The sequence below is a fragment of the Hirundo rustica genome, chromosome 3 (assembly GCF_015227805.2).
Source record: "Hirundo rustica isolate bHirRus1 chromosome 3, bHirRus1.pri.v3, whole genome shotgun sequence".
NCBI lineage: Eukaryota > Metazoa > Chordata > Aves > Passeriformes > Hirundinidae > Hirundo > Hirundo rustica.
Window position 1 is genome coordinate 51,056,072 of NC_053452.1, and position 22,551 is coordinate 51,078,622.

Consider the following 22,551-nt stretch of genomic DNA (forward strand, 5'->3'; position numbering starts at 1 on the left):
ACCACGCTAAAAATATACGGAAGATATTTTCCAAAGTATATATCCACACACAGTAGAAGCGATTTTAAACAGGTAGCCTGCTATTACTGCTCTCAAAACTCTTTTGCTACTTTCCATAATTTAGAACACTACAGGAAATGAAAATTTCCTGAAAACGAAATTTAGTGAAACAAAAATAATGCAATGTATGCACATTTGCTATGGGACAAAGATTAATTTTGCTTACACAGAAAATTCCCCTGAGATTTAATAGCATGTTCTAACATTACACAAAATATACTCTATATAAATATTCTTTCAGTGAAAAAGCATGCAAATTTAAAAGGAGGGAAAAAATGAAACAAAAATCCAACAACCATAAAAGCTGCAAAAAAACCACAAACAGACTTTTAGAAACCTTATTAGAAATATTATATAAATTGACTTCTGAGACAACTTGATAACAGAGTTCTGCTACAACAGTGTTTCTGCAGTAAGCTGCGAGTACAGAAGGCCAGAACTGAGGATTCACATGGGATGGAGATCTGCTGTGTTCATCCTTAACTCTAAATCAGCAGTTTCAGGAAACAGTACCATGGGCAAGAGGAAGCTTCCAGACTGAATTTAGCAATGCTTACCTGAGAGCTTTGAAGGAGACTTTCTTTTCTTGCTTGAAACCTTCAAGAATTCGTCTATAAGTAGTTCATGAGCAAAAGCTCGTTTATCAGGATCTGGTTCAAAGCAACGCAATATAAAAGCCTTGGCTTCTGCAGACATGGATTCAGGAATTTCTGGGTGTATTTTAAACATCCCCACCTGAGAAAAATAAAGGGAGAAACAATGGCCTAAACTGCTCTTCCCCCAAACACTAAACAACATAAAAAAACTCTTTAGATAGCAGAAGTGGTATATCAGGCTCAGGTTTTAATTTTAACTTTAAACAACTAGTTTATTAATTCAGAGAAAAAAACCCCAAACTATTACAAACTGCATAAACAACTACATTTTAAAAACCCCACAGCTGCAAGCAGAGGCTCTTCACAAAGCAGAAAACTGCTTCTTTTTCTCAGTTTGGTGTTGTTTTTATCTTAAACACCCAGGCTGCTGAATAGCTGCTATCTCTCTACTAATCTATTCAAAAATACACAGCACTCCTTCTCAGCCGAATCAGATGATTGTTCTTAACATCCTTAAAATCCAAGCACTTCCTTTAGCTCCCTTTCTTGCAGCCTCTAAATTCCAGCTTCTCCAAAAGAGTCATCAGATTTCCTGTGTTTAGAAATACAACTCTGAGCTGTACAAGGAAGATGCCTGACCTTAAACATGGCTGCTTGTGGTTCTCCCAGTTCATAAAATGGGGGTTTCCCTGTAGCCATCTCAATGATGGTGCATCCCAAAGACCAGATGTCTGCAGCCTTTCCATAGCCACGTGGCCCTTTGTCTATGATCTCTGGTGCCATATACTGCAGGGTACCTGTTTAAAACACACTCTTTTTTGTTTACTTAGGTGTAATATACTGCAAATAGTTGGCTAAAAGACAAGAGGAACAAAATGGCTGAGGAGTGAGCAATAGCAGAAGAGTTTAAAAATTCCCTTTTATTATTCAAAATGCAAAAATTTCCACATGCACTCTATATAAAACTCAAAATACTACTCAAGGTATTACTTGTACTAAAAGCATTTGGTATCTACTGACCTGGAGATTGCTTTTCAATGTCAATGACAATTATTAAATGTTTCTATGAGCTTTAGATCAGAGATAACTTTCATTTTTTTTTTTTAATCTTTAGATTAAAATATGAGAAAGCACTTTGAACTGTACCCAGAAAGGAAAAGGAAAAGGAAGAGAAACCTGAAATCTTAACATAAAAGAGTAGGTGAGATGAGCATTCAATCAATCTGACACATCGTCCTGTATTCTGTTCCTTTTACAAAAGCAATGGAAGAGCAAAGGATGGAATTAAAATAACAGTCACTTCTCACTTTAGATAATTATTTAATGCAGTGCCACTGCATGATTTAACACCCAAATCAAATTATCAAGCAGAAGGAAAAGCAACTGAATGACAGCTTCTGTAGATAAGCGATTTTGGAGACTAAGTCAGGATGTCCAAGCCAACCATGAAAGAAAAAGATCAGGACGAAAAAGCCATGTGCACAAAGGAGACAGACTCAAATAAAGCACAGGAGAGACACAGCTCTTCTGTTGTAGAGGACTTTGATGTCACAAGTGGAACATCCAAAACAGCGTTCTCTTTGAACAGTGCAAACAAGTACAGCGTATAGCTTAAGATTATATATCCCAAAGTTATTCTTCCAGTAACATTTTATACCGATTTGAAGTCAATGAAAGTTCAGCATCTGTGGATTCTGACCCTACATACGGAGTTCGAGTGAGGATAAGAAAGTCTCCTCCAGGAACATACCAGTGAAGGTTTCAGTACAAGGATTGATTCCAGCGAGTCTCTTTGAAGTTCCAAAGTCCGAAATCTTTAACACTCCACTGTATGTGTTGATAAGCACGTTATCACCCTGAGGAAAAGAACATGCAGAGCAATTCTTTTTCTCTGTAGACCCTTCATCTAAGACTTTTTGCATAACCTGTTTCTACAATGCACTCTTTACTAAGTGACTTCTTAAGAGAGGAGATGAAAGAGAAATCAATAACGTTCCTGCCTTATGCAATCCCATTAACAGAAACTTCATCTCAAAGTGAATTTCCCTTCTTACCAGAAGGAATTAAGTTAAAGAATATAAAGAGGAAAAAAGGCTTTTTTTAAAAAAAAAAACAAGCCAAACACTTTTTCATCTGCAATCTTCTTGGAAAAGAACTTGCTAATTATCCCATCCACAATCTTCTTCACTTCAATCAGATTTTATGAAAGTTCAGCCATGTCTTTGAAAACAGAAAAAGAAGTAACTACTTTATCATATATTAAGTTGCTATATGTGAATTTCCCTAGAATAATTAAAAAAACCCCAAATATATTTTGTTGGTACAAATTGAAATCAACAATGGTTCACCTACCTAACCCATGGTTCAGAATAGCAGAGAGCTTTCAGAAAAAAAGTTTTTAAATTACAGGACAAAGAAATGGCTATGCAGTTACATAATACTATCAGGCTTAATTCTCTGCAAATTCTTACCTTTATGTCTCGATGCACTATTTGATTATCGTGGAGGTATTTTAATCCTTCAAGAATCTGCTTGGTGTAAAAGCCAATTGTCTGCTCATTATTTTTTAATGGTCCCCATTTTGATCGTAGAAGAGCAGAAAGGCTGCCTATAATTTTGGAGAGCAAAAAGTGAGAATATAAATCCCATTAAATTCTGCTTTCTCCCCCAAAGGAAAAAAGAAACAACAAGCATCAATACCAATCCAAGTGTAGGCATTTCATCTATAAACACAGTCCTCTCTAGTCAATTGCTTACTTGCAAGACCACTGTCCTGCACAATTAAGGACAGAGTCTCAGGATCTCCTGGGCAGTTTGTGAAGAACTGAAGCCCATGCGAAGGGCTCACCCTGGAGAAGTTCATGGAGAACTGTCTCTCTTGGAAGGGACCCCATCCACGCTGGAGGAGGGTAAGGAGGGAGGAGTGATGATATTGATGAACTGACCACATTCCCCATCCCCCTGCACCACTGGTAGGAGAGGGCAGAGAAAATCCTAAGTGAATTTAAGCCCAGGAAGAAGAGACGGGTAGAGGGAATGTGTCTCTATGATTTGGCTTTATTTCTCATTACCCTACTCTGATTGGGTTGACAATGAATTAAATAAGTCTCCTCATGTCAAGTCCATTTTGCCTGTGATGGTAACTGAGGAGTGATCTCTCCCTGTCATTATCATGGCCCATGAGCCTTGTGTTGTATTTTCTGTTCCCAATCCAGCAGAGGAGCAGAATGACAAGAGTACCTTCGGTGGGCACCTGGGAGCCAGCCAGGGTCAGTCCACCACTGATCTGTAGGTAAAAGGAGCTCACCTGCTCTAGCAATGACCTGAGCTTTATCTGTAGCACACCATATCTAACTCCTCAAGCAGTTTGAAGACACGGTTTTCCCTATTGATTTCAGAAAGAGACACTACAGAATATGACACCGGTATGAAATATGTCTCGCGGCCCTATTATATGTTTTTACACTTTTAAAATGTTAAAAAACAAACAAACCTATCAACCACCAAACCAGTCTCCCCCAAAACTTACCACCTGGCACCTGTTCCATGAATATTTTGATGAAGCCATTCTCACTAAGAGAACCTAAATACTGGACAATGTTCTTATGTTTGAGATGTTTATGCAAAGCTATTTCTTCATGCAAAGGTTGGGAGTACCTGAAAACAAAAAAAAGCAGTTTATCCTTCGGTGAAGACAGCCTTGAAACAGCTTACATTGAAAATGAGTATTTGTTAAACGAATTTAACAACACTGGTTGTGACCAGCCCATACTAAAATATGGCGTAATCATATGTAGATATTGCATAATCATATGTAAATAAAAATAGCATATACAAAATACACATAATATTGTGTATTCATACACACAAAATGCTACAAACCTACATAGAGTGAGGAAAAAGATTTTCTGAAAAATAAACTCCACTCCAGTCTAACTCCAAGAGAATAAACAGTCGTGAAAGTAGTTGGATTCATCATATTGGTGCCAAAGTGAACTAGTAAACTATAAAGTTAGCGTACAAATAAAAACACTTCAATAATGAAAATGAATCATCATTTAAATTTCAAAGTAGAAGTCTTTGCTGAAGGCAAGATGGGGTATCAGAGTAAGAAAACAGAAATCATTAATGGAGAGATATTTAGAAGAACAGATCAAAACAATTTCACCAAATTCAATTTAGTCCAAGGCAAAGTATTTTTCAGAGATAAGCTTTTCAAGAGCCTTTCCGCCAAGAAGATTCCTGGAGTTGGGATCTTCCTCCAGTGTTGACTACCACCAGAGCTCAGCAGCTGATGTGCTGAGCTGATGTATTAGGTCCACCCAGACACTCTTCCTAACTTAGACCTGCCCTAACTCTTCCCTTGGAGGTGGGTCAGCTGCCAGATTTTGTGTATTTCTGGCAAAATGTAGACAATGTGCTGACAGTCTGGTAGCTAACTTCTCTAAAGCATTAACATCTGTGCCAACACTTTCAGGCTAGCTGAAATACATGAAGGACACTGACCTCCTTCTGTCAGTCCAAATGTGAAAAGTAGTTGCAGCATTTGTAATTGAAGTTTTTAATAGGAAAAGTACCTGTGACTTCCATTCCCTTTTATCACAGGTAGCTATCACCTCTCCCTCAAAGATACTAGTGGAAGCTGAACTCTTAAAAAAGTGTAGGGAAAAGAAAAAAAATGGTCATCTGAAAATCCCACTGGATAGCAACTGTTGCAGACAGTAATTATTTTGGTTAATGCAGAGTATGATTGTGCAACTCGGAGTCTGTTTACTAAAAACTAATTTGAGTTTTGCCTTAGCTCTCTGTATGATTATAAAGATTCTGACTATATTGTTAGTCATACAGAAATGCAAAATCAAAGATTGTATTCCTGAGTTCTGTTAATGAGATACTAATTCTGAGCAGCAGCAGCAAGACCATTATAATTCTTCTTCCTGCACTTTTAAACAGCACAGTTGAGACAAAATAATTTTGCAAATAAAATAAAGCCACATGAAAATCTTTCCCTAGGATGAAGAATTTTTTGCTTTAGAACTTAATCACTAGAAGACTTTAAATGGTAGGAACAAAAATTCTAAATCATCATCATATAATTGTTGGAGTTAGGAAGAGACTTTAAAGCTCCAACCCTCCTGACATGGGCAGGGACATCTCCCACTAGACCAAGTTACTCAAGGTTTTATCCAAGGTGTCCTTTTCATTCACTCATCCCTTATCTGCCACTGTTGTAACCCTGTCACAGAAGGGCACTGAATTTGTTAGGCGTGATTTGCCCCTAGTATTGCTGTGTCTGCTGTCACCAATCACCTCATTATTTTCCATGTGCACTACCAGTTTTAAAGAGGACCTGTTCCTTGATCACAATCAGCATAAAGGCGAGACTGACTGACCTTCAGTTCCCTGGGTCCTCCTTATTCCCTTCTTAAAAACTTGGGGTTTATTTCTCTTTTCCAGTCAGTGGGAACCCATGGATCTAACTCTTCAGGCCCCTGGACTTGTGCGTGTTCAGGTTCCTCAGATGGCCTCAAACCGGATCTTCTACAGTAGGCGGCTTTTGATTCTCCCAATCCCTGCCTTTGCCTCCTGTGACTTGGGTGGTGTGGCTGAAGTATTTGTTGAAGACTAAGGCAGAAAAGCTGCCAAATATCTCGGCCTTCTAACGTCCTGGATAACCAGGTCTCACATTTCCTTCCGGAGAAGATCCACATTTTCCCTAGCCTCCCTTTTATCATCACCATGTACTTACAGAAGCCTTTCATGATGCCCTTGACATCCCTGGCCAGATTTAATTCTGTTAGGTACTTTGGCTTTCCTAATCCCTGGCTGCTCAGACAATATCTAATTTCTCTGTATTCCTCCCAGGCTACATGTCCTTGCTTCCACCTTTTGCAGGCTTTCTTTCTGTGTCCAAGTTTTCCAGGAGATGCTTGTTCCTTCAAGCAGCTGTCCTGGGTTTTTTTTCCTGATTTCCTCTTTGTTGGAATGGAGAATGTGTCTCTGTAGTCTAACATCTCCTTATAAGGAAATTTTTCAATAGCTTTTATTCAGCATGTAGCAATATTGAAGACTCACTGCTTTTTGTGTAGAAATATTTTAATTTCCACCCCTGCCTGACTCAGGACCTAAATATTTTTTACAAATTCTGAAGGTTGTAATTCTTATTTTATAGTTATACAAATTAACTTGAGATTGGTTTTTTTCTATAGACTTCTTTCAAAGTGTGAAAAGATCATGTTACAGTTAGCCAGAAGTGAATTAATAAATTTTTCTTACTTTGACATTAGAAGAATAATACTTGAAATTCATTCTGGAAGCCTCTAAATGTTTAGATGAGAGACTAGCTGCTTCTTAATAATCTCTTTTGTGGTATGCTTTGGACACTGAACCTGAAATCTTTTCCCTTGAAAGTTCTTTTAAAATGTGCACTGGAGAAGAAAAATTTGGATTTTTTTTTTTTTTTCCTTTGAAGTAGTCACTACTGTATTCAGGCTATCTTTCTACTAATCACAGTTCTTACAAGCAAATTTCTTCTAACATACACAAAACTTGCAACTATTTTGAGTCAACGGAGTGTTTTATTAATAAGGCCATACTTTCTGGGAAGTTATAACATATATTGAAATTCACTTTGGAATAACAATATATGAGGATGGAAAGACTCACCTCTCCATAATCAAAGTTCTAGTACCTTTAAAATATTGTGAGAATGGAAAACTTATTAGACCATCTATCCATTTGAACAGCCTATCTATAAATGAATTCCTAAAGATTTAGAAGTGCTAATTTTTAAAAGTCAAAGAAAGAAGGGGGAAAAAAAAAAAAAAAAGTTAGAACAGAATAACCAAAGAGGAGCCCACAAGGCAGAACCATGAAAAAGAGATTGAGCCAAACTTGGCGGTTTAATACAGACAGTTTCACCTGAAAACTCTTTAGATTTCGTATCACTTGTATCACAATATTTGTGGAAATCTATGTATACAAAATAACATATACTGGAAGAATTCAGATACGAAGATACCAAGGACATTAAGTGCCTGGTCCTTACATTGCAACCTTTAAACAGGAGAGACGGTTACACATACTTAGAGACACTCTGCATTAAATATATATATATATAAAACAAAGAGATTATTCTACATGATTTATTCTAATGTTATGCGGCTTCAAAATAAGTGGTGCAAAACAAGAAAGAAAATTGTCTTTATCAACAATTCTGGCCCAGAATTTTCAAGGACTGCACAAATCGTAAATTTCAATAGGTCTTTTATATGGACATGCCTGAGTATGTCTAAGTAGATAGCGCTCATTGCCAGGTATTTGAGTAGTATTCTGCACTTCAGTGGTTGGTTTGGTTTCGTTTTGTTTAATGAAAAAATACTGGTACCGAATCCAGCAATCATCTAAATTCACAGTTTTGATCACACTCTACTCCACAACTTGGAAACATCTAGTTACAAAGCTAGGGAATGCCGCTATGTACCACAGACAGGTAATTTATGGGCAGCTTTGTAGAAGAGGCCCTCCTTGATCAGCAAATTCATTGACCACGTTAGTGAAGAAATCATGTAATGCACAAAATTTGGAATTAGCCAGGGATACTATACCTGCTGTCTCTCTCTGGGATTTCCTTAATAGCAATTCTGACCTGGTTGCTCAGATCTCGTCCTGCATACACAATGCCGTACGTTCCTTTTCCCAGGATGACTCGCTCACCGTTCTCATCATACTCATAATCGTACTGCAAAGCAAACAACAACAACGTGAAACGGAGCAGAAGGATAACATTTATTCCGTCTGACCCTGCGATCATAACTAAGGCATCTAAGAGGCTGTTCTGCAGAACACAGAGGGTAAAGAAAAAAAAAGAAAAAGAAAGAAAAAATTAAGATGACAGCCGGGGTACGGTGCAGACGCACCTACGTTTCCGCGGCGGCCTTTTCTGGGAAGCGCGCGGAGCCGGGCTGTTCCCGGCGTCCCGGGGCGGCCCCGCCGGCGGGCGCGGTGCAGCCGGCGGGCGGCAGGGGGCGCTGGCGGGGCGGAGGGCGCGGGGCGGGGCGGGGCGCGCTTCGCTCCCGCCCGCGGCGCCCGAGGCAGCAGGGCCCCGAGCCCGCAGCGCGCCGTGCCCGGGCCGGTCTCAGCACGGCCCCGCAGCGAGCGTGCCTCCCGCGGAGCGTGGGTTTCCAAGAGTTTCAGGCCAGCCCCATAACATTTGTTAGAGAGATTACCGATCTGGCCTCTTGTGTAACACAGACGCAGAATTGCACAAGCTCGCTCCTGTGCTAAAGCCAGTAGCTTAGGCCTAGTTAAGGTATTTCTTATTTTCTTCCATATAAAGACGGGTACCTTCTTAATAATTATAATAATAATAATAATAAAGAATCCGCTACTTCTTTTAGTAGTTTGTTTCAGTAATGAATTACTCTCATGGCAAAGTCGATACTCTTCATTCAATTTTTCCATTGTCATTACTGAATTACATTTTTATTTAACAGATTAAAGAGACCATTAGCACATTGTTATTTTTCCTGTAAAAATACTTATCCACTGTAATCAAGTCACCCGCTGCTTTTATTTTTTGCTAAAATAGACAAACAGGCACCCTAAGGTTCTCAATAGAGGCTCTTTTTCTCTGGAGTGACTACTCCAGTGGTGTCCCTTTGTCTGATCTCCGATTTCAGAGAGAGGATGTTATAAAATGTGCTATAAATGTGTTACAAAATACTAACATCCAAAGTGGGACAGAGGGCTGTCTGTATTCGTTGCACAGCACCGACTCTCTCAGTTAGTTATGGATGTCTCTAGAGCTTCAGGACACCAGATTTTCATGTGATAGGACAGGGCCCTAGGTATTCTCTCCTGCTGCCTTGCCACCTCAAAGAAAGCTTAAACACTTTAAGCGCTGCACTGCATCCAATACCCTGGTACTCCCTCTCCAACTATGTGTGTGTTCAGATAAAACTCCACGTGAAAACACAGCATAAACAGTAACTTCACTAATTGACTTCACTAATCCCTGGAAAAGGAATGAATAATTTTCTTCAGTGAAGTGCTAGACTAGAAGCCCATAATTTTGTATGCTGGGAGAAAAAAAAGCGCAAATACCTCTAGAGAGTCTCCGTCACACTCCCCTTCCTCTGTAGTCTTCCCCATTTCTTCAGTGATACTGTTCACCATGTCAAAAAATCTGTACCAAAAAAAAAAAGGAAAAAAAAGGAGAGGAAAAAAGAAAACATGCTTGAGCCAGTAATTTCAGACAGCATAGGAACAAAATAATGAAGGGACTAGGAGAGGACTTAAGTACTGTAATTATTATTTTATATAACTACGTATTATGTAATAACAATGTAAATATAAGTATATATAAATGTAATTTATACAGTAAGTATAAATTCAGCGTATAAGTTTGCTTGTCAGAAGAAAAATTTTGTTTACATGGTGATTTAGCCATCAAAATCTGAAGTTTTTCTACTTCTTTTACACGTACAAAAAAATCCATGATATCTGAAATTAGTAATGGAATTAATATTTCAAAATCTACACCTTGGTTGAAATTCCCATCCCATACCACAATTTCTTTATGTCCACTGAAAGCACCGAAGCATCATGAGAGGTGCCAGGAAGTCTTGCTACATTTGGAAATGTTTTTGTAGTGTAGGAATTCTAGCTTCAAGTTTTTGCTTGAATGAAAAGGATGTCTATTTCATAACCATTCATTTGAAAGAATACTATTATAAATTACTTCTACCCTTTTGAAAGAAGGCAAGTACAAAAACAATGCTAAGGTATTGCTTGCTCATGTCTTAAGAAGAGCTCAGATGTGAAGGGGAATGAACATGGTAAAAGAACCTATATTAACTGGAATGGATGAAAGAACAAGCTAGAGATTAGGCTGTGAGGTGGTTCCAGTCATTAATAGAGAGCACTGCAGTAATTTTAGGCAATTTTGCAGGCATTTTAGCAGAAAAAGATGTGAAATTTCCTTTGGGAATGCTTCCAGGTTCAATTCAACACCACAGCCTCAAGCTTATGGAGCAGAAACACACCTTAGAGAAACTGAGACATCCCTAATTTTGTGCAACAATATTTTCCCAGATTTCCTGCAGGGACCCAGGTACAATCTTATTTATGTAAACATATGCTAATGTAAAGGAAACCAAGTGTGCCTGTTTTTAATTATAAATAAAAATGTATTTACAGTTACATAGAAATCTTGACCGGACTTTGTTGTAACTTCAAATCTTCTCACTTCAGTAAGTCCTTTTAGAGTTTAGGATGTTTTGCTGAATTGGGGGCACACACTTTGAGTAAGCTGTAATATTGTAAGCATTACAAAACTATTCCCAGAAAGGTGTGTGTAAAAAAATAATTAGATTTATAATTTTATCTGTTTCTAATGTTTGTCTGAGCTTGTTCTTTGACCCTTCATTCATCAGATCCCCCGTGTATTAAGATACACAGGGTGCTGTGTATTAATCTTTCACACAAAAGATGCTGATCACTGTGGACACTCAGATCAACTTTCACCATAGTTCTGAGACAGTCAGTCCCTGTTGTGCACGCAGACACCACCTATCCCATCACAGGCCATGGTTTGTTTTCTGAAATAACAGCAGTGACCCACCTTCTACAATGAAGTTCTGTGCAGAAATAGATTTGAAAGTCATCTGAGTTGTGCAGCACGTACAAGAAACAGCATCGTTCTTCAAACTTTGAAATGCTGAAAGAACGGCCAAGAAAGATGCATTATTGGAAAGATGCATTTAGACTTCCACCAGCTTTGCCAAACCATAGAGATCAACCCATTTAACATGAGAAAGCACCTGATTAAATCTGAGAATCCATAGTTTTTCTAATGGTAAAATCACTCTCTTGTATCCTCCACAGTTCACATCCTGATGTTTGCTATCATTCAGCTCACCCCACTTGTCAACACACTGCCCAAGAAAGAGTAGGAGCAAAAAAATTCATAGGAATGTTTCCATTGACCTGAGACTTTTTTTGTCCTCAGTACATTTAGGTAAGGCCCTTAATTTTCACTCCTGCAACCAGAATGGAGCATCCTTTCAGGATCATATGAGAAAGTTGGACTTTGAACTGAAATAATGAATTCTTTGTGTTTTAAGACATCAGCCACAGCTCAATCTCAAACACAAAATTTTCTGCTCAGTTCCTTGTTAATTGGTACCTTAATAGTAAATTGGAAGAGTATTTTTAAATTAAGTCAGCATCTAAATATAAGGTGAATTATTTTATTACCCTTTCCTACTCATGTCTTCCTTGAGTTTTGGTTTTATCTGCTATAACTGCAGAGCAATGATAAAGAAGAAGCATATATGCCATTTTCTTATGGATGCATAAATGTCTCAATGGAAAAACAGAAGAGGGGCAAACTCTTGTACAGTTGTCAGTTTTCCATCCCAAGTAGGTGGCAGTTCTTGCAAAGATATTAATTCACCAGAACTGTTTTATATGCATGTCATTACTCTGCTCCTTACAGAAAATATTAAACATTATTTGAAATAGCTCTTTCAGTAAGTTTGTTACATATTGAGTGCCAGCTGTCAAGCTGATGCAGTATAATTGATTCTTACTGTATCAGGAAAGGGTGGAGAGAAATGGCTAGGGGTGTTACAAGGGATAATAATGCAGTATTTGAGAATCCAAGACAAATTAAGTCTCCTTATTAAGCTTATTAATATACTGGACAAAGTCCACAGTCCTCGTGAAATCAATCTATTTTAGATGGATCAAGACAACCATCATGTTATTACTTAATTTGTAGCACAATAAAGTAGAATTATGTATTATGTTGTGCCAAAAGATTGACTATTTGATTAACGTAACGGGTTCTTTTCAAGTTTCACAAAATGCTTGGAATTTCGAGCCTTAATAGCTGTTTAAGATTGTCTAATCCTTGCTCTCCTTTATGATTGCTCTATTGTAAAACCCTGTAAGTTTTGATAAACACATGACTCTTTAGACAAGCTGGGGGGTCTGCCTTTCATAAAATTACATATGAAAAGAGTGAGCTTCATTACAAGAATATTTGTGATGACTCATTTGCTTTTACATTAGGAAAATTCATAAATGCTAAGAAGTGTACATATTTAGGAAGAGAGTCACTGTCCTGAGCTTATAAACTAAATTTTAATTCAAGCTTTTCAAGCATGTAAGTAAACTCCTAGATATGGAGTAACTGGTATTAATAGAACTACACAATCAAGTTCCATGTGCATTGAAACATTTTACTGACTAAACCGTCAGCTGAAACCTGACATGCCCAGAAACACAGCAGTGAATAAAAGGGGAATGAAATTCATAAATATTTTAGACCTTTAAGTGAGGGTTTACACTGTTTTTATGTTGCTTTCCTCCCTGAAAAAAGAAAAAGAAAAAAAAAAAAAAAGGCTCTAAACTAAAAAATGGAAGACTAAGAATCACTCGAGTTATAAAAAGACACAGGATAATTTGCTCAGGAAGTGCCTCACTCTGACAGTGCCCAGGCAGACATAGTACCCACTGACATCTGCAACAGCAGAACTGGGGCTGAATTCACCAAACTCCAAAAACAATCAGGGAAGCAAGGGTAGCATGGCCTTGTACGCAGCTCCTGTACATCCAGAACTCCCCTTAGTTGATAAGAAATACTGCAAATGCTGTAAGTACTGATTACCAGTACTTCCAGATGAAGCAGCAGATTAAATAGTTTCTGGCAGGAATCACAGACAAGGAGTTGTGTGGAACTTCAATGTGTAGAAGTTCAGCAGTATAGGCACCTCTCACTGTTGTAATTAAGTAGTCTGAATAGATTCAAAGCTCCAAGAACTTGGGATGGAAGACAAATATCCTTTTCTCAAGCTTGTCCAAGTTCTTGAGCTATGAAAGAAACTGGATGCAGACTCTGAGGAACTTTCCCACAGAAACAACACAAGTAGTGGGTATTTCATAATCCAGAACTTCTCCTGAACAGTAAAAGCCAACTTGTAGTGTAGCCAACTTCAGACTCCCATTTTAGTTTTTATTTTTCAATTGGAAAAATGAATTTCCTATCTCCTTGCTCATATGCTGTCAGCTCTGCAGAACAGTGGGAACTTTGCTTGATAACCCAAGATGCAAAGTACCCTGGGGAAACAGCCATGTTCCAAAAGCTCTGATAAATCCTTTAAAGAATAACAGCACTTTCTGGGCTGATTCAATAAGAAACACTTGTGTTTAAGAGGTCAAGAAGGCATATGACAAAAGCAGAGATATTTACATTAGCAGCACACAAACGGCTAATCGATGATTTTCTTGTGCTTAATCCAATTGCTATGACTTCCTGCATACAGAGTGTGATTTAGCACTGCTCTGCTCAGAGAGCTCTACGTACTTTCCAAGTTGCTTTGCAGTTCTTGAGAGCTGAACCTTATTACTTGTAAAACAAAATGCTGATTTCGCTGGCTGTTACACAGCACTCAGAAGTGACCCTCTGTCACTGCGGTGAAGTATTTACCAAAAGCTTGAGCCATTTCAAAGCTCAGTGTCTCTTTAGACCTGCTGTCCCCTTATGGAGTGCCATAAATATTTATGGAGGTAATGGTCATGAAAGCCTCCAAGATCACGTACAAAGACATGCCTTGTACAATAAGGCTGCATTTCTAAAGCTGACTCTTACTAATCTAGAAGGGCTGAGAATCCTTATAAAGCCGGGAACTGCCTCTTCCTAGACTGTTCTAAGTCTAGGAGCCTCAAAGTAGCCAAAAATATCCTTGATACAAAAATAGATTAGAAGCAGGCCTAATTCCGCAGGCTCACCCACTCCAAACAATACTTGCCTTCATAAAACTAGGAAAAAAACCTATAAACGCTGAAAAATTAAGTGAGCAGAAACTTGCATATATTTAAAAGAAGAAGGAAAAAACCCCTTATTCAGCTTCATGCTTGCATAAGATAAATATTTCCCCCTGCAGCTCCTCATGAAGGAAGCCAGAGAGTTCTCTAAGAATTCACAGTGACTCTTGGCTCACTGTAAAATCATCTGAGTTGTTTTGGACATCTGTTCAGATGAACAGATTGGAAAATCAATTGAAAAATTAAATTATAATTTAGTTTAAATAACCAAAGCAGGAGGTTACACTAGAAAAAGTACTGACCACAGCACAATTTAAATAAGGGGAAGGGAAACCAAAATGACAGTAAATAAATAAATAAATTCTTTCTTTCCCTCTTTTTTTTTTTTTTTTTAGAAGCACACAAAATCATACTGTAGCCAAAACCCAAACCAGACTGAACTAAGCATATCGTTGCAATTTTTGCCTAAAATAAGCTGAATCCCACAGGATTGAAATTTTGTGCGTATTGATAGTTTGGTGTTTTTAAGTTACTTTTTGGAAGGAAAAAGAATCATCCATCTGTGCAAAAACGTCCTGCAGACATAGCAACAACTCTGTGTATGGAACAGTTATTATTAGAACAGAGCAACGACTATTTAAAAAATGTAAGTTTTCTGGGCCTTTTCTTTTTAATTACACTAAAAGGAAAGTGGAAAGTTGCAGGATGACAAATATAGATAAATCCCAGAGAAAAGAAAAAAAGATACTAATATGAAGAATAGATTGTAAAAGCTTGCAGCAGTGATAGAATATCACTGTCACTCCAAGGCCTACAGTAGCAGCATAATACAAAATTCATTCAATTAGTCCTTCCATTTCAAAACAAAAATGGGAAACAACTTACCTTACCCCCCTAATAGAAGCAGCACTGAAGTTCCACTCATGGATGCCTTTCTGTAACACACAGTAAAAAATAAAGAAATAAACAAAGCATTCCTCCTTATGTATGAGGGGCCAGAAGGCATATCTTCTAGAATGAAGCTCACGGGATGGAAGGGGGAACACTCAAATGACAACAGTCTGTTTATTATCTGTTAACGCCTATTTTTTAAGGCATTTTTTTTTCACCTGAAAGCAAAACAACAGAAGCTCTTCATAGAAGATTTGAGTTATTTCTTCACTGTTTATGCTGCAAACACAATTTACTATTTTAGAAAACATTTAAAAGAGCAGATCAGAAGAGATGCCAGAACAGCCTTGTTTGGATACCGAGCTTGGGATCACATGAAAGGAGTGGGAAAAAATTCCACCTCTGAGAATAATGAGAGCTTGCTCTGCACACTCGATCCCCTAGTGTGGGGGAAAGCCAGGTGGAGAAAGCTACAAGTAGAAAGTGCAATGCAGGAGAGCAAAGTAGGAAATTCTTGAAAAGTAGGAAGAGTTGCTCAAATATGAAGGCAAAGTGTCCAAAGAAACAGAAAGGAGACTTTCACTAGGAATCCAGAAGAGAGCAATAAGAACGCACCAAAACCCATAAGAGCTGCTGGAGTGAAAACGTGACTGGAAGAAGGAAGCCACCCTATGAAAGCACAAAAGGCCAGGCCTCATTTATTTTCACATATTTTAAATTTACAGCTGTCGCATTCAGCAGAACTGAGTTCTCTGTAGACAGTTATACTGCTCTATGTTTATGTTCTATTAAAATTTTAGTGTAGCAAACAGAAGCCTTTTGTATCCTCTACAGAAAACATTCTCCTTTCAGGAAAAGGTGGAACTACACAACCTCACAGCCCTGGCAACATTGGGATCCCATCACAATGAGCCACATATTTGAAGAACCTTTGCTCTCTGCAGCTGAATTTCATTTGGCATTTGAGTGATCTGAGCAAGGGCATACTGCCAAAAAGAAACATAATAAAATGTATCCCAAAAGAAGATTCAAAACTGTGTAGCTTATAAAATGAACAGTGAAATACACAGAAGTCAGAACAGATACACAGCTGAAATAGTTGCACAACATGCAGAAAACGACAGTGGAATTTACTCTCCCAGCTATAACTGCTTCCTATGAGGGTTCCTACATAAATTTTTTCCTCCCCTGTAATTCTCTCCTTCCTGCTCAAGTCACATTAGATGTTGTGATGCTAATAAGAAATGCCTAACACAATGGACCAAAAATACAAGCAAACACCTTTCTTGATGCACAAGTCTCATAACTATTATATGCATAAAGTACAAAGCAGTAACTTCAATATCTCTTCAGTGTTAAATGGGGTGAGGTTCCTTTCATGGGGTAAAGAAACAGGAGCGTAGCCCAATATTAGGAAAAGCTGGATTTGCATCTTTGAAGTGGAAGTACTAACTGATGCTAGTTATGTCATGTTTGTGAAATGTTGCCTGGGTCTCTCACATGAAGGAAGATCAACTCAATCCCTAAGCTAATGAGAAGGAGTTTCTGCATAATCTTTTACAACTCCCTTCATATACAAAATCTGCTAGTTTACAATTTTCCATGCTTATAAACTCTCTCCAGACCTTAGCTAGTGATGCTGGTCCAATTCCCACTACTGAGAATAATCTGAAATCTAAATAAGTTAAAATATACCTCCTGAGAGGCAGAAATGCTCAAGAAACATAACAAGGAGCATTTGTATTGGTTTTTTACATGTCATCTATGTGTAACTAATCTCTTAAATCTTAATTACCACACAAAGTTCTCAAGCAAAGAAATAACCTAAAAGTTATGTCCCTTCATGATCTTGCCAAGTTTTGAATACATTGGGGTAAATATATCGGGTGTGCTATCCAAATTCAGCATCTGTTCTTTGGTTAGGCAAAAAAATCATCAGCTACCCAAAACAAAACTCAAAAAGGATTCAGAAGCCAAAGCAAAACAGAGACAGGCTGTTCTATTTCGAACTTACAAACAGCACTGCTGCATTCCTCTAACCCCATGCGGGAAGGGCTGCTAAAATTAGGGAACTGCAAGGCAAAGGTAATGTGCATTCTACAAAATAAAATGCTGTCTGATTTTTCTTGGCATTTGTTTATCTTAAATTCAGTATTATTAAAGACATAAATGTTAAAATACGTTGCTAAAAAGCAACAAAAAAGTAAGAGGCTACATTATTTATCTTGGTATTGACTGTCATTTGGCTGTTTAATACAAAAGTGCCAGCTGCAGGCTCCACTGAATTTCAGTTTGGATTTGAAATGGAAATTCAGCTTCTTTGTGGATGAAAGGAAGTTCATACACTTTGTAACTCACAGATCTTATTCTTGGAGCACTGACTGAACTCTGGAAAACAAGTAGAACCATTAATTTATGTGCCAAAGTGAACTGAAATCTGAAGCATGAATTGCTAAAGCTCTGACAGACCCATGGTTGGTGGATTGAGGTCGGATGGATGAAGAATTTCCAAATCCAGCTGTCTAAAATGCCCTTGCAGTAGAGATAGGTGGTCTTTTCTTGTTAATCAGCCCCAAAAATGCTTGTTTTCAGGCTACTAAGGACCAAAGTATGAATCTTCCTCTGTGCAGTACGCTGACAGATAATACATCCTTTTTCTTCACAAAATCTTTTAACAAAGACATATTATACTGGTTATATTCAGCTGAAAAGGAAGCTGGTGCCTCCAAATTTTTCTAGCCCCTTTTCTCCCTGTGAGATTTCTGATGGATTCTAATGACTTTGACAAATTTCAACAGACTATAGTTGTACAGCTGAAGGGGTAACTACCAAATTGCCCATTGCATTCTTTCAATGGGTGTGATGGCTCACAGTGTACAGAGTATCAATCAGATTCCTGCTACTCAATAAACTCACCACAATAAGGATTCTGGCCAGAGCAAAAGTACAAGGAGTGCACTTAGTGTCTAAAGCCAGTGATTAAGACTGGGCCAGAAAAATGGGAAAATATTATTCTGCAGAAAATACAAAGACACACGCCTCACATCAGGAAGAAGAATGGGAAAACTGAAGGAAATGTTGAACATGCTATAAAGGAGCACTTATCTTCTGAACACCAAACAGGCAGAGACTAATACATCCAAATCCTTCTCCCAGACAGGGGAGTCATGAAAAATACCATTGTGGAATATATCAAACAATATATCTCAGTAGCTAAACATTAAATGAATGCACCAGGGAATACACTTCTTTGGAATATGAGCAAATGTGCTCAAGTAAGGTTAACTCAAACTGGAACATAATGAAGTCACGGCAATGAGGTGCCATGTGTGGCCAGTACACCAAACCTACTTGTTTTGCCCATAAAGAAACCTACATGAAAATCCCACACAAAGAGATATTAGGATTCTTCTAAAAAATACTGTCAGGTAACCATCAGAGAGAGAAAGGAAACCATTTAATATAAACATTTTTTTAGCAAAAGAACAAATGTGTATGAAATGTTAACAAATTCAGACTGAAAACTAGAAGACTTAAGGTAACTCCTTTTCACTTCACCAGCGATATTCCACTCTTTGCTCTTCTAGAGTTGCAGTGGAATTCTCAAACCACTTTTCTGTATGATTGGTCAACAGTGAAACCTATACTAATATTCAGAAAGAGCTTGATCACTTTATGGGAAACATTATATGGGGAGAGTGTCTGCAGCAGGGGTGAACAGAATTCAGCAGTCCAGAAAATTCCTTCTAATCCTAGGTTCCTTCTTACACTACAGTTATGCCACATAACAGACTGAAAAATATTGTTTGGAAGTGAACTAAATATACACACAAAAAAGTCCACAAAAGGGAGGGGGAAAAAAAAAAAAAAAAAGGCAAATTCAAGTAGTTTCTAAATAGAATAAATTCTGAATACAGAAATACTTTCCTAACAGGTATTTTAGAATAGCAAGATTAAGTCTGTAGTTCTGACAAATAATTATTTACTGTATGGTAAATTTTTATTTTGCCCAAGAATTGCATACATTTATTTTTTAAATTATTTTCAGAGGCTGAGCCTACTTAAAAAAAATTAGTCAGAATACACCAAAAATAAAAGGAAATTTATTGGTCTAGGCAAACATTTCAGTTTATTCTCTAAATATGCTATTTCAGCTGCCATTTACATTTTCTCATGAACTCATAACAAAAATTCCAAGCTGTAGAGTGTCACCATTCTTTTGTGTTCAAAACCATTTTTCCTTTTACAGACTACTAGAAGGAAAGCTGAAGATTGGACTTTCGAGTTAGGTTAACGATTGGACCTGGTGATCTTGAAGGTCTTTTCCAACGTAAATAATTCTATGGTTACCTGAAAAACACCTCTTCATTGTCCCATCCTGCAGGCAAATGAAATGCTGCCGTGGAAGAATGAACAGGGCTAGTTCTTACAAATCACAGCATCCCCGGTGTTTTGCCTCCGGGTGACTCAGTTCACTCTTCATACACTCCTTCATTTTCCCTTGCTGACATCCTTCTCTAAGGTTCTGACCATCCTCCCTGTCTTACCTCTTACCAACATTTTGCTTCCTAAATATCCCAGAATGTGATAACCATTCTAGGTTTTCCTCTCCACTTTCATGTCCAGATTTTCTGATCTCCTTTCCAAATATATCTGGCTATCTCACACCTTGACATATAGACTTCTCAGAGTTTTGAATTTCCAGAGCATCTATCCTTCTGCCAAATCCTTCTTCGGCATTTGGCTGATTCTGGTCCCATTTTAACCTACCAGTCTCTAATATTTTCATATTAAAGGAGTATCTATCACAGCTGACACGTAAAATTGGAAGGGCAGGAAGAAGATAGTTCTGTAAGTATAAGTAATTTTATGCTACATTATTGGTATGATGACAGTAAATTGTATACTATTTATGAAATCTTAAGCATCTTAAGAGTCTGTATATTATACAATGGCTTAAAACAACCCACAACAAAACACAAGTTACTTTGAAAAATGATGGGAAACAAAAAATCCATTGAAAATCAGGACAATCTTAAGCACAGCAGTGTATCTCAGCACCTTCCTGTGTGTTACTAAAACACTTTTCTATTTTCCAGAATCATAATTAGATGCAACATGTCACATGCCACATGTCTTATATAGCATGTATACTTACTTTTCAATTGCAAAAAAAGTTACAACTCCAAACATACCTTGTCATCAGGCAGCACATGCCAGATGGATACTGTCTTCTCCTCAGCTTCACTGTTGATGGAGAGATATGAGGGCTGATAGATTTTTGTTGGTTCTAATATTAAAACCTTGCAGAAAAAAATAATTTTCAATAGTTAGTACAAAACTGGTAGAACTTCAAAAGGTATTGAAATCTGTTAAAACTATTTCTTTAGTCATACCGTGACGGGAAAAAGAGGGGAATAATGAAAAGCAAAATTTTAGGTACTGGGCTAGTTTAGAGTGGCTGACAGTAACTTAAGATTATAAAAAGAAAAAAAGAGCCAACTTTAATTTTTTTACATAAGACTGTTACGTGTGAATTGGTAGCATGTATCAGTTTTGAAAATTATTTTTTTGAAAAATGTCAGATTTTGAAATCTTTCTGTCACAAGTCAGTCTCCTACTATGCCACTCTAGAATATATATCTCCCACGTGGAGAAGATTAATGGTACACCTTTATCATCTTTTGGTAGAAGCATATTGGAATGAAGCAGAGAAACAATTAACCTAGAGCTAAACTGAACAGCTTTTGATTTAGACCACCGTGAACCATGCCACCAGATCAAATGATTTTCTCAAAAGTAACAAGTACCACTGCAAGAGGCTGATAGCTAAAGAGTATAGAAAATGCTGTGGAATAAGTGAAACAAAAATTAGAATCATCATTTAAAAGAGATGAGATACAACGATTGTCTAGGGCAAATTGGTCTACATCTATTTTAAAAAGTATATAAACACCAAAGTAGAAAGTCTTGGAAAGAGCAGTGGCTTAGAGTGAAATCTAAGCCATGTCTCCTCCTTCAGAGTCGATAAGCACAGAGACACACTGGAAGTAGTGCAGGGCTAAATTCTGAAAAGTACCTACACATTTAACTCTATAAATGATAAGCAGTGGGAATTAAAATGTGTCACTTGGCATCTCCAGACACTTATAATTTGTAAAATCTGATCTGAGCCGTTTCACAAACTGTGGTCTTTAGCCTTTACAAGTTGTCCGTGCACTGTGTCATTTCTTCCTCTAAAGGCCAAAGTGATGACACTGATGCTACCAGATAAGAAAGCAACAACTAAGCTAGTGCCCAGGGACAGTAAAGCTCTTAAGTTCAAGCTCTCAGAATACACAGAACAATTCACAATAAAGAAATATGAAAAAGCTTCCTTTCAAATAAATTAATTGCAATCTGGGAGAAGGGAGGGAAAAGAAAGCTGCTAGTTTTCATTTTGTCCACTTGTTGATTGCACTGTGTGATTTTCATTCTGAAGAGGCACAAACGGAGTTTTTGTATTATGAGAAATCCCATATGTCTGTCTGCAACACCAGTGTACTCAGGTCACAAAATCACAGAATAGTCTGAGTTGGAAGGGTCCCTGAAGGATCACTGGGTCCATACAGTGATGGCAGCCATGACCTTGGCCTTGTCAGCTCCATGCTCCAAACAATTTCCCATACAACACCAGCAAACCACGTGGACACTGGGTTTATCTCTCGGTTGATGCTATCGCAGTGACCAGCTTTAGTTTGCCTCCTAATAAAAATTCAAACCATTTTATTTGGACAATTTTATAAGTCAGAGCCTAATTTAAGTATCTAATTGAACTAATTCCATCATCTAAAACCTGAAAGGATTATGACTTGTCTTGTACAAAACCCAGAAGATTCAAAAGAGCTTTTGTTTCCTGGTAAAACTTTCTACCTGTTCTCATCAGAAAAGGAAAACCAGGCTCTTTCGACAATCTCACATTGTTTTTACTTTACTGCCTCAAGCTCTTGCTGTTCAACACTGAAGTCTTCCTTACAGTTTATTATCACATTTACACGTGGAAGATAAAAGAACTGTACAAAGCAGCCTGTGTGCATTTCAACTATCTGGGAGGCAATAGCAACTGCTATTGAAGACAAAAAGCTGGTTTTGCTGATGGTTAGCTAAAAGGAATATCCAAGACATTATTTCC

At 37.8% G+C, this 22,551-nt stretch overlaps 1 protein-coding gene across 1 annotated transcript in view; it reads right to left on the reverse strand.

Annotated features, from left to right (window-relative positions):
- Window positions 1–22,551, reverse strand: part of MAP3K5 (mitogen-activated protein kinase kinase kinase 5) — a 100,030-nt gene that overhangs the window by 17,640 nt on the left and 59,839 nt on the right. Inside the window, exons 11-20 of the mRNA XM_040059152.2 lie at window positions 20,576–20,683; window positions 15,375–15,424; window positions 11,281–11,376; window positions 9,762–9,843; window positions 8,264–8,397; window positions 4,186–4,313; window positions 3,128–3,264; window positions 2,407–2,512; window positions 1,296–1,453; window positions 618–795 (exon numbers count right to left, since the gene is read on the reverse strand). Coding sequence (XP_039915086.1) covers window positions 618–795; window positions 1,296–1,453; window positions 2,407–2,512; window positions 3,128–3,264; window positions 4,186–4,313; window positions 8,264–8,397; window positions 9,762–9,843; window positions 11,281–11,376; window positions 15,375–15,424; window positions 20,576–20,683 — 1,177 coding nt within the window. The remainder of the gene's footprint in view (window positions 1–617; window positions 796–1,295; window positions 1,454–2,406; window positions 2,513–3,127; window positions 3,265–4,185; window positions 4,314–8,263; window positions 8,398–9,761; window positions 9,844–11,280; window positions 11,377–15,374; window positions 15,425–20,575; window positions 20,684–22,551) is intronic.